The 12577-nt window shown below is 39.7% G+C and overlaps 1 protein-coding gene across 7 annotated transcripts in view; it reads left to right on the top strand.

The window, feature by feature from the left end:
- TRIM37 (tripartite motif containing 37) overlaps positions 1–12577 on the top strand; it is a 139133-nt gene that overhangs the window by 77317 nt on the left and 49239 nt on the right. For all 7 annotated transcript variants that reach the window (XM_081218680.1, XM_081218678.1, XM_081218677.1 and 4 more), the window contains exons 18-19: positions 1099–1293; positions 9124–9432. In XM_081218680.1, the coding sequence (XP_081074806.1) occupies positions 1099–1293; positions 9124–9432 (504 nt within the window). The remainder of the gene's footprint in view (positions 1–1098; positions 1294–9123; positions 9433–12577) is intronic.

Raw genomic sequence — 12577 nt, 5'->3', positions numbered from 1 at the left:
AATGAGAAGTCCACGCACTGCCATGAAGAGAAGACCCCGCTCGCCACAACTAGAGAAAGCCTGCGCACGGCAACGAGGACCCAATGCAGCCAAAAATAAATAAGTAAAATTAATTAATTAAAAAAAAAGAAGAGGATGAAGAAGTAGGGGAAGGTAAGGACATAAGAATGTGAACATAGATGAAAAACATATAAGTAAATAACTGACCTGAAGCTTCTGAATAACTAAACTTTTCTCCTAAGTTTTTCTTTTTTTTTTTTTTCCCCCAGATCTCTTTGGACACACTCATGAATAGTCAGATCCTGATTATTTCATGCTATTTTTATATTATCTACTTTAAGACTTTGCTGCATGTAACATTATTTAATGTTGTGTTTCTTTAGAATATATTTAAATAGCTTTATTTAAGGAGGTCAGTTTTAACCAACATTTCCATACCTAATACTTGTTAGGCATTGTACTAGGCGCTAGAGAGAAGTCAGATGGTTTCCTTGGCTTAAGGAGCTTATTATCAATACAGGTAATATAGAGATGATGTTATTTTCAGATGTCTATATTATGCATCAGTCATTAACAAGGTAAGTCTGAAATCTTCAAACTGTACTTCAGTATTAAATCAAACTAGAAAAAATGTCTGCCAAACCGTCATGACCTGAGCATTTTGCTGTCCAGAGACCTGGAGAAGACTTCTGCTATTTTGGTGTCTAGTTCCTTGGGACCTGTTATACCAGGGAGCTTGACTTTGATCCAAGACCACTGGGTTATGCGATATATTCTTCTTTTCCTTACCCTCATACCCCTAACCATATATACTGTACACACTGTCACCGTTTTATGTCTAGGGTTCGGGATGGAGTTGAGGATTATGCCTGAACTTTGAGTAGTAACGAGGCCAGTTATCAGCTACTGTTATTTGTACACCTCTCTGGGCAATATGGTTTCTTTTCTGTGCTTCTTATCATGAACACCAACTCCTAAGAGGTCCATAGACAAGTATTCAAACAACATCAACCAGTTTACTTTTTCTTTCTTTCTTTCTTTCTTATTAAATTTGTCCAATTATATAGCTTTCATTTTCTACATCTCTTTCTTTTGCAGGTAGTAACCATGGCTATATGGGTGCCAGTAGCAGAATGTCAAGAAGAGCACATTTATGCTCTGCTGCTACCAGTAGTTTATTAGACATTGATCCTTTAATATTAATACATTTGTTGGACCTTAAGGACCGGACCAGTATGGAAAATTTGTGGGGCTTACAGCCTCGCCCGCCTGCTTCACTTTTGCAGCCCACAGGTAAAATATTAACAATAATTTCCCATTTTTCTGTACTTCTCCAAAAGAACTCTTAAATTTGGACCCAAGTATCTTAAGTGTTGGAACAGGGTATGTTTCTGTAGCAAATTGATTTTTCATTGTATGTTATAAAAATATATCAATCAAATCAATTTCAAAGGTGTTTTGTGCAAAAATAATGCCAAAATGCCTGTAAGAAGGTTTTTATATGATTTGCCTTTTAGATTGTGACTGATTGACAGTTTGAAGTACAGTTGTCCTCTTTGTGAATGGACGTCAAGTTTTGCAGGCTTCATGAATACCCTAACTTCTTAGTGGAACTGTATCTAAGTTAAAAATAGAAAAAGAAGTTTTACTCATATTTTGATGTTTAATAGCCTAAAAATGTATACCAATTAGCAGTATTTTTTTTTGAAAAATTATTTGTTAAAGAGGAGTTACATTTGTGTTACTGTAATACAGTGTATACACATACACAATTTAAATGTATAGTCAAACCTGGACTTTCTGAAACTTTTAGACATAGGCATTTACTTTAAAATGACACATTTTAGGGCTTCCCTGGTGGCGCAGTGGTTGAGAGTCCGCCTGCCGATGCAGGGGACACGGGTTCGTGCCCCGGTCTGGGAAGATCCCACATGCCGTGGAGCGGCTGGGCCTGCGCGTCCGGAGCCTGTGCTCCGCAACGGGAGAGGCCACAACAGTGAGAGGCCCGTGTACCACAAAAAAAAAAAAAGACACATTTTAAAAACCATTTTTGTTGGAAAGCTTCCTAAAATATACTGCACATTTTTCTTTCTTTCTTTTTTTTTTTTTTTTTTTTTTGCGGTACACGGGCCTCTCACTGTTGTGGCCTCTCCCTCTCCCGTGGCGGAGCACAGGCTCCGGATGCGCAGGCTCAGCAGCCATGGCTCACGGGCCCAGCCACTCTGCGGCATGTGGGATCCTCCTGGACCAGGGCACGAACCCGTGTCGCCTGCATCAGCAGGCGGACTCTCAACCACTGCGCCACCAGGGAAGCTCCTCTTTTTTTTTTTAAAGGAATATTTATTTTTTGGCTGTGTTGGGTCTTTGTTGCTGTGTGCAGGCTTTCTTTAGTTGCAGTGAGCAGGGCCTATTCTTTGTTGCAGTGCACGGGCTTCTCATTGCAGTGGCTTCGCTTTGTTGTAGAGCATGGGCTCTAGGAGCACAGACTTCAGTAGTTGTGGCATGTGGGCTCAGTAGTTATGTCTTGCGGGCTCTAGAGCGCAGGCTCAGTAGTTGTGGTGCACGGGCTTAGTTGCTCCGCAGAATGTGGATGGTTCCCAGACCCGGGATCGAACCCGTGTTCCCTGCATTGGCAGGCACATTCTTAACCACTGCGCCACCAGGGAAGTCCCTACTGAACATTTTTCTACCTTCCTAAACAACAGTTACTATACAGATTAAATCAATGATTTACAACAGTGATTTTGATGCTTCTTTAAAGCAGCAAAACTCATTTTTCAAGTAGAGTTTAAGGCAGAGTCTCAGTGTAGAAAACAGAGAAATAGAGCTGCTCTAGTGGGGGATAGATTGGAGCTTGGATTATTTAGGCCTCTTGTTTCCTAAGGTATACTTTCTGGAAGCCTGGGTCCTCAATCTGACTGTCTCCAATTAGGTTATAAAACAGTTGCGTTTTATCTGTGGCCCAAGTACATTTTGTATTATGCCTATACTCTTGTAGTACTTACCACATTGTATATAATCTTACATTTTGTTTCTGAGGCATTTTTGTTTTAGTAAACTTTTAAAATACAGAAAATTGTAAAGAAGAAAATAAAAATTACACATAGTTCTTGTGATCAACAAAGAAATACCCTTAAAAAAAAAACTTATCACATTGGCAAAGGTTTTGCTTAAATTATAACCAGTGTTGTTTGCAAAGACCTAGTGAAACAGACAAGTTCTGTTTCTGTAGGTAGATGTATACATTGGTTTAACCATTTTGAAGGAAAATTTTGTAGTAGGTGTAAAATAGCTCTATCCTTTAATCCTGTAACTTCACTTCTAGGAATATATTCCGAAGAGAAAATAATCAGAGTTGTTGAAAATATCCAACAATACAATTATGGTTGAAAAATTACAGTTTTGCCATGGAATAGTATATTTTATAGACAGGTAAAATCATGTTTTTGAAAAATATTCAATGTCATTGGAAAAAAAAGAATGCAGACTACATAAACAGAGTAAGATCTTGGTTCTCTGAAAGTTTAGCTTTCTGTTAAAATTAATAATATAAATGAGATGACTTGAGTTTCAAATCCAGGTGATTTAAATGCTGATGACAAGGAGAATGGGGGAAATAGTAGAGAGAAAGAGCAAGGCTTGGATTTAAACATCTTGAGTTTGACATACCAGTGAGATATCACAGTAGAGATGCCCAGTAGACAGCTAAAAATTAAGATCTGGAATACAGGCAGTTATTTGCCTAGAAGTGATACTGGCTAATTAAAACTAAGGGAGTAAGATTGCAAAGGGGTGAGTTTCAAGAAAGTTTTTCAAAGAAAGGGGCTAGGGACATAATCATGGTGAACGTCTATTTTTATTGAGTGTGTGGAAGATGAGTCAGATGAAGAGGCTTTGGAAAGGAGAAAGAACAGAGTCATGGAAGCCAAATGAAAATAACCTTTCTATGAGAGGATATTTAAAGGCTAATGTTAGAAAAAGATCCAGCTTTCTTTTTATTAAAAAGATTGCTTGGATTTCGATGTTCATTTTTGATTCTTTGCATATTCTTTCCTTCTCAGTCTGTATACTTTCATTTCCTTTTTTTGTTATACTGCATTAGCTAGAACTTCCGGTAGAGATTAAAAAGGAGTGGTGGGCTTCCCTGGTGGCGCAGTGGTTGAGAGTCCGCCTGCTAATGCAGGGGACGTGGGTTCGTGCCCCGGTCCGGGAAGATCCCACATGCCGCGGAGCGGCTGGGCCCGTGAGCCATGGCCGCTGAGCTTGCGCGTCCGGAGCCTGTGCTCCACAACGGGAGAGGCCACGACAGTGAGAGGCCCGCGTACCGCAAAAAAAAAAAAAAAAAAGAGTGGTGAAAAGGTGTTCCTGATCTTGATGGGAAAGCTTCAAGTTTCTCACCATAAAGTATGATACTAGCTGTAGGTTTTCTTTTTTTTATATAAATTTATTTTATTTTGAATTTTTGGCTGTGTTGGGTCTTCATTGCTGCACGCAGCCTTTCTCTGATGTGGTGAGCAGGCTCTACTCTTCATTGCAGTGCGGTGGCTTCTCTTGTTTTGGAGCTCGGGCTCTAGGTGCGCAGGCTTCAGTAGTTGTGGCACAAGGGCTCGGTAGTTGTGGCTCGTGGGCTCTAGAGTGCAGGCTCAGCAGTTGTGGCACACGGGCTTAGTTGCTCCGCAGCATGTGGGATCTTCCCAGACCAGAGATCGAACCGGTGTCCCCTGCGTTGGCAGGTGGATTCTTAACCACTGCACCACCAGGGAAGCCCTGTAGGTTTTCCATAGATATTCTTTATCAAGTTAAGGAAGTTCCCCTTTATTCTGAGGTCTTATCGTGAATGGTTGTTGGATTTTGTCAAATGCTTTCTTTTTCATCTGTTGATATGATGTGATGGATTACATTAATTGATTTTCGAATGTTGGACCAGCCTTGCATAGCTGGGATAAATCCCACTTGGTTGTGGTGTATGAGTTTTTAAATATGTTGTTGAATTCAGTTTGCTAATATTTTGTTGAGGGTTTTTGGCATCTATGTTCATCAGAGATACTGGTCTGTAGTTTTCTTGTAATGTCTTTGTCTGGTTTTGGTATTAGAGTAATGCTGACCTCATAGATTGAGTAAGGAAGTGTTCCCTCTGCTTCTTGCAGAGATTGTAGAGAATTTATATAATTTCTTCTTTAAATGTTTGGTAGAATTCACCAGTGGACCCATCTGGGCCAGATGCTTTCTGTTTTGGAAAGGTATCAGTTACTGATTAAATTTCTTTAATAGATGCAGGCCTATTCACATTGTCCGTTTCTTCTTGTGTGAGTTTTGGCAGATTGCCTTTCAAGGAATTGGTCCATTACATCTAGATTATCAAATTTGTTGGCATAGAGTTGTTCATAGTCTTCCTTTATTATCCTTTTGTTTCTTTCAACACATATTGAGTGAACACCTATCACGTATCAGACTCACCGCAGGTTTTTGTTCTGAGCCACTGTGCCATAAAAAGAACATCGTAAGGGGCATCAGGGTTTGAACAACAGATAATGTAGCCGAACTGGATTTTAAGGTACATGTAGTAGTAAATGGAGGTGGAAAGTCCAGTTGGATCTGTTCTGTGGAAGGCCTTTCATGCTTGCCTGAGGGATTTATTCATAGTGGACAGTGGGGAGCCATTGTTTCAGTTTAGGAATAGTTTGATTCAAACTGTATTTTAGAAAGCTTGCAGGGCTGAGAAAGCTATCAGACATGAAAATCTAATCAGGGTAGAGTTGTAGAAGTTTATTTGTGGTTCCTAGTATGAGAGGACAAATTCCTACATTTCTGTATATTTTTTCAATCATTATATGCTTAAAAATATGTGGAGCTGGGATAAGGTCTTCAGAATCTTTTGACATTATAAAAGTTCTACTTAACCTCTAGGGAACAGATTAACCTAGGCAATGCATAATTAAGATTTTACTTATAGCACACAGTTATGCTTGTAAAGGTAGAGTTTATGGGGCTTGGCAACTAATTGTAACATGGTAAAGAGGACTCTGAATTGGCTTAGGTGACCAGGAGAAGGGTGACAGCATTGACAGATACTGAAGTCTGGAGGAGAAGCTGTAGAGAATTGTCATTCTTGAAAGGTAGAACTGAATGATATGAAAGAAGTGTTATAGCTGAGACTCTCAGTTCTATTAACCTTATAACTTGGCAAATTCAGGAAGGCTTCTCATCATCAGTGCAGTAAGTAGCCTTAAGTTGTCAGGTTCCTTTGGTGAAATTCCACAGCACCTTACACTCTCCTGTCTTAGCAGTTAACCACACAGTACTGAAGTGGATTAAGAGCTTTGTGAGGGCAAAGACTGGGTGTTCGTCTTGTTCACTGCTATATCCTCTGCCTAGCACAGTGCTTAGCATTTGAAACAAACTCAGTAATTGTTTATTAACTGATTTTTCAGATGATGGAGGTTTGTTTAAGTCTGTTTTGTGTTTTCCCATTTAGGCTTCCTACTTTTAAAAGTTCTTGTCAGTTTCTAGTAATAATAAACTGAACCATGTGGTTTTTGTTTTTTAGTTTTTTTTTTTTTTTTTTTGCGGTACGCGGGCCTCTCACTGTTGTGGCCTCTCCCGTTGCGGAGCACAGGCTCCGGACGCACAGGCTCAGCGGCCATGGCTCATGGGCTCAGCGGCCATGGCTCACGGGCCCAGCCGCTCCGCGGCATGTGGGATCCTCCCGGACCGGGGCACGAACCCGTATCCCCTGCATCGGCAGGCGGACTCTCAACCACTGTGCCACCAGGGAAGCCCAAACCATGTGGTTTAATACAGGTTTTCATATTTAAGTCCAGGTAGATGTGGGGTGGGAGATGGGAGCCACAAAGATCTTATTTAGCAGAACATTTTGAGTATTTTGTGCCATAGGCTGCTTGGCCTGGAATATAAAGATCACTAAGATGTCATCTCAGCCCTTAAGTTGTTCACATTCTGCATGTTTGTCTTCCTTACTGTAATGTGATAAGGGCTGCAGTAGAAGTGGACTCCCTGTGCTCTACAGAATTAGGTGAGAGTTGATTTGAAAGAAGGGGAGCAGTTGGCGGTTTAGGTGCCTGAAGAAGGAGGCATTTCAGATTATACCTGATGAGTCTGGGTTAGTAGAGCAAAGGAAGGAGGACGTGTGAGAGAGATGACAGCGAGATAGCACATGGCTGTTATGTTAGAGATGCAAACAGTTCCAAAAGATTGGATCTGTTTGGGGTAGACGCAGAAGATAAAGCCACTGAGCGTGAGGGTGGAATCAGACAATGTAGGGCCTGGTGTGCCATGCTGCTGCTTTCCTCAGTGAACCTAAGCGGGAAAGTAATGCCTGATTTGGGTTTTAGAAAGCCGCCCTCACATCTTGGTGGACAGTGGGTTGAATGGGAAGGTGCTACAGAGTGTTTTCACAGACATTGAATCTTCTGAGCTTCACAACAGTCCTGTTACATGTATATTATTGTCTTCATTTTACAAATAAATAAGTAGACTCAGAAGTTGGAGGACTGAAAGAAAGTTACAGCAACTAAATGGTAGATCTGCGACCAAATCCGGGATTTCTAAAACCTCTCTCTGATTCTTGCTTTCAACTGCAAGAAACAAAATGCTGCTAATCGTGGCTTAACTAATAATAATAAAGGCACTTTATTATGCATATTAAGTCTGGAGGTAAGTGATTCCAGGTTCATCAGGTATTTAAAGGCAGAGCAAGGGATGGTCTTCCTGCAGTTCTCTTGCCTCTTCTGTCATGGCAATAAGATAAGATGACTGCCACAGCTTCATACATCATTTATTCACAAGAATGTGTCACTAGCAGGAAAGAAAAGACTGAATGGAAAAGAGACTTATTCCGTGAGGCTGGAGGGCAAAGTTATTAGTATTAAGATCACTGACTTTGGAGGCAGACTCCTTCGTTTGAATTCAAACTCCTCTACTTATTATCTGTGTCACCCAACATAATAAAATCTCCCTATCAGGATGGAAAATCTCTGCCTTCCCCCGCCCCCGCCCCCCCCCCCCCCCCCGCAGCTTTTGGCTGAAACTATGAGTCATGTGCCCACCCTAAATGCTCAAAGAGGAATGAGCTTAGACCAGTCCTAGACTCATATCCTCTGGGGCCGAACAAAGGATGGACCTAACCGTCCAGAGCACACTGCTGCCCACCTAATACCTGATCACAATCTGGGTTCTTTTCACATGGTAGAAGTGGGGGGATAGCTGTTGCACACACTAGGATGCTGCCTTGCCCTGTTATATGTCAGTAGATTGTTACAGTGTGTAAGCAGGTTCAGCTATCATTCCGAATTGTTCTTTTGTCTACTTAGGGTACCTGTTGGTCCCCTGTTTGTTGTGGGGGGAGTGTTATTTTTTTGGGTAGGGAACTTGGTTTCTTTTTGCTTTGAGTCAGTCATAATGTTCTTTGCTTTCCAGAATATCTACCTCATTTGCTCTTCCTGCATAGAAAGTGTGTGTGTTCCTTGCTCATTCCTCTCTTCTTAATATTTGGGTGGGCGAAAAGAAATTAAAAACAACTTTAAGTACTTTCTCTTGGAAGAGAGAAAGCTTTGTTAGTTTAGTGGCTGCAAAGACTCAGTGACAAGGAGCTAGTTTTTTATGATATTCCATGGCACTTAATAGCTGTATCTACATTGGATGATAGTTCAGTAAATCAGTTTTTAAAATTCAGTTAGCATATTTTTTTATATACTATGTATAGCATATTAGACTAAGTGGCTTCTAGGTTTATGTTTTTTCTGTTTTTTTTTTTATTGTGAACATAATAAAAGCTCAGTATAGAAAATTTGAGAAAAGTGGAGAACTATAAAGAAGAAAGTCCAGGCAGTAGGGCAGCTTTTAAAACTTTTAGAAGTAAATACAGAATTCAGATTTGAGTGATTATAATGTGACCCAGATTTTAACTTTGTAGGTGTGAATAGAGTTAGGATACTTGTGTCTATCTTTATTTTCATTAATGGGATTTAGTGCATGCTTTTATGTTGATACCACCTAAAGCACCTTAAGTTATTTACACCTCAAATTTGCCTATAGTCACAGTATAGAATGGTTTCATGAATGTTAAAGTCTATATTAACATGACTTGTCACTTTCTCTCTGAAGCATCATATTCTCGAAAAGATAAAGACCAAAGGAAGCAGCAGGCAATGTGGCGAGTTCCCTCGGATTTAAAGATGCTAAAAAGACTCAAAACTCAAATAGCTGAAGTTCGATGTATGAAAACTGATGTAAAGAATACACTTCCAGAAATAAAAAGCAGCAATGCTGCTTCTGGAGACATGCAGGCAAGCCTTCTTTCTGCTGACCAGGCAGCTCTGGCTGCATGTGGAACCGAAAACTCTAGCAGATTACAGGATTTGGGAATGGAGCTCTTGGCAAAGTCATCAGTTGCCAGTTGTTACATACGAAACTGTAAGTGAAAAAGATCCTATTAGTTTTATTTCTCCATGTGTCATTTGGGAAGCTAGAGGACAGGTTATTTTCAGAATAATAATATTCAAACATCTCCCTCACAATGAATTAAGACTACTAATGCAAACAGCCTTTTCTCCCATCCAAAACTGACTCTGTATATTTTCTACTGTGTAATAGAGCTAACATTTCTTGGTTGCTTATTCTATGTGGGTCAACAAACAAGACAAAATCCTTAACCTCGTGGATCTTGCATTCATGTATTCATGTGATGGGAATTGGACATTAAAATGTGTAGACAAGTAAAGATAATTTCAGTTGGTAAAAAGTACGTGAAGGAAACAACAGAGTGAGATGGGCGGAGCAAGCGAGGTGTGTGCTGTTTTAGTTAGGGTGGTCAGAAAGTCTCTCCGGAGGCAACAGTTGAACTGATAGCTGAAGGTTGAGAAGGTGGCAGCCATGCAGAGATCTGGGGGAAGCATTCTTCAGGGTAAACAGAATGGAAAATGCAAAGTCCCATATAAAGGATTTGCTCTGCTTGTTTGAAGGCTCGAAGGAAGACCATTTTGGCTGAACATGGTAAATTAAGCAGAGGTGAGAGTGACAGGAAATAAGTCAGAGAGGTAGGCAGGATCTAGATCAGGTAGGTCTTATAAGACCTCAATAAGGAGTTCGAGTTTTATTCTGATTTTAGGAGAAAGTCTCTAGAGAATAAAAATCAGGGGGGTGTTTATGATCTGATATACCTTTTTACAGAGATGACTTTCTTTGTTGTGTGGAGAAGGGTCTGAAAAGGGTTGAGAGTGGGAGTTGTGAGACCAGTAAACAGCCTGTAACAATAGCTTGTGTGAAGTATGGTGACTTATTCTGGAGTTACTACACTGGGTAGGTGGGCTTGCTCATGGTCTTCCAGCCTTTCTTAATTCTCCCAAGGATGGTATATAACTAGTACTACTCTAGATACATAGGACAGAAGTTAATCTATTACATACAATAGATATTTTAGACCAGGAGGGCTCAGTTCTTTCCCACAAACCTGGTAAGAAAGGTTTTAGGGAAAGAAAAAAACTAAGAATGATGTTTCAGTGTTTGGTCTAAGTAACTTAGTGACGGGTGGTGTCATTAATTGAGACACAAATCAAATAAGGAAGAAGCAGGTGTGGGGATTGTTGTGCCATAGGGGCAGGAAGTCGGGCATTCTTTTTTAAACATACTAGGTTTGAGATGTCTGCTAGATACTCTAGTAAATATCTCATAGGCAGTTGAGTGCTACATAAGTCTGAAGGATATGGGGTTAAAGCTGGATATAAACAGTTGGAAGTCAACAGTGTCAGATGTTGTTTAAAGCCAGGGATCAAGTATGAAGGGAATTTAAATGGAGAAATTTTGGTTCTGGGCACTTAAATATTTAAAGGCCTGGTAATGAAGGGGAAGCCAGCAAAGGAAATTGAAAAGAGCAATCGTTAAGGGCAGAGAAAAACTAGAAGAAATGAAATCTCAAAAAAATTTTTAAATGCATCTCAAAATAGTGGAGTGGTTGTATCGTTGAGAGGTGTCAAAATGAAGGGCGGGGGACCCTTTGAAGAACCATTTCCATGGAGGGAAGTGAATGCAGAAGTGAATGAGGTGAGAAAGCAGAGCATGTCTGCGCAGCTCCTTCAAGAACCGTCACAGTAAATTGGGTGTTCCCTGGAGGGGTTGTGGAGTCAGGAAAGAGTTTGTTATCTGTGTGTTGTTTTCTTTCATTTTCTTAAACATATATGCTTTTCTTACCTGGGTTTTTTGGGTGGTAAATATACATAACATAGAATTTACCATTTTAACTATTTTTAACTGTACAATTTAGTGGCATTAAGTACATTCACACTGTTGTGCAACCATCATCACTATTCACCTCCAGAACTTTTTCATCATCCCAAACTGAAATTCTGTATCCTTCGTACAGTAACTGGGCATTCCCCCTTTCCCCCTACCCTCTGGTAACTACTATTATACTTTCTGTTTCTATAAACTTGACTATTCTAGATATCTCATATAAGTGGAATCATACAATATTTGTCTTTTTGTGTCTGACTTATTTCACTTTAGCATAATTTCTTCCGTGTTCATCCGTATTGTATCAAGTGTCAGAAATTCATTTCTTTTTCAGGCCAAGTAATATTCCCTTGTATGTATGTATATACTACATTATGTTTACCCATTCATCTGTTGATGGGCATTTGGGTTGTTTCCACTTTTTGGCTGTCATGAATAATGCAGCTATGAACACGTGTGTGCAAATATCTGTTCAAGTCTCTGCTTTCAATTTTTTGGGGTATATACCTAGAGTGGGATTGCTGGTTCATATGCTAATTGTGTTTAATTAAAAAAAAAATTTTTTTTTTAATCATGGTAAATTTCACCACATTTTGTTAAACAAAATTTACCATCTTCACCTTTTTAAGTGTACCTATCAATGGCATTAAGTACATGCACGTTGTTGTGCCAGCAACACCACCATCCATCTATAGAAATTTTTTTTTATCTTGCAAAACTGAGTCTCTGTACCTATTAAACGGTAGCTCTCCCTTCTTCCTCCCCCCATCTCCTGGCAGCAACCATTTTGCTTTCCGTCTGTATGAATTTGATTACTCTGGGTGCCTCATATAAGTGAAAACATAGAGTATTTGTCCCTTTGTGGTTGACTTATTTCACTTGGCATAAGCTTCTCAGGGTTCATCCATGTTGTACCATTCAGTGCAAATATCTGTTCAAGAATAGCTATTTCTTGAACAGACACAAGGAATATCTTGTGGGATGCTGATATTCTCTTCCTTTTTATGGCTGCATAATATTCCACTGTGTGTGTATATACTGATTTGTTTACCCATTCATCTTTTGATGGATACTTGGGTTGACCATGTATATGAGGATTTATTTCTGGGCTCTCCATATGTGTGTTTATTAAAATGGGATATATTAATGCTTGGTACTGATGGCAATAATACAGTAGAGATGAATAGGAAAGGGGATAATTGCCAAATACATAGGATTCTCTTAAATAAAGATGAAAATTTAATAGGAAAAATGAGTAAAGGTTATGAGTAGGTTGTTAACATAAGTAGAAATACAAAAAGGCAGTAAATGTATGAAAAGATACTCAACC

Source organism: Mesoplodon bidens (genome assembly GCF_964165515.1).
Source record: "Mesoplodon bidens genome assembly, chromosome: 19".
In the NCBI taxonomy this organism is placed as follows: Eukaryota; Metazoa; Chordata; class Mammalia; order Artiodactyla; family Ziphiidae; genus Mesoplodon; species Mesoplodon bidens.
Note: the sequence above shows the minus strand (reverse complement) of the source record. Positions and strands in the feature narration are given on the sequence as shown.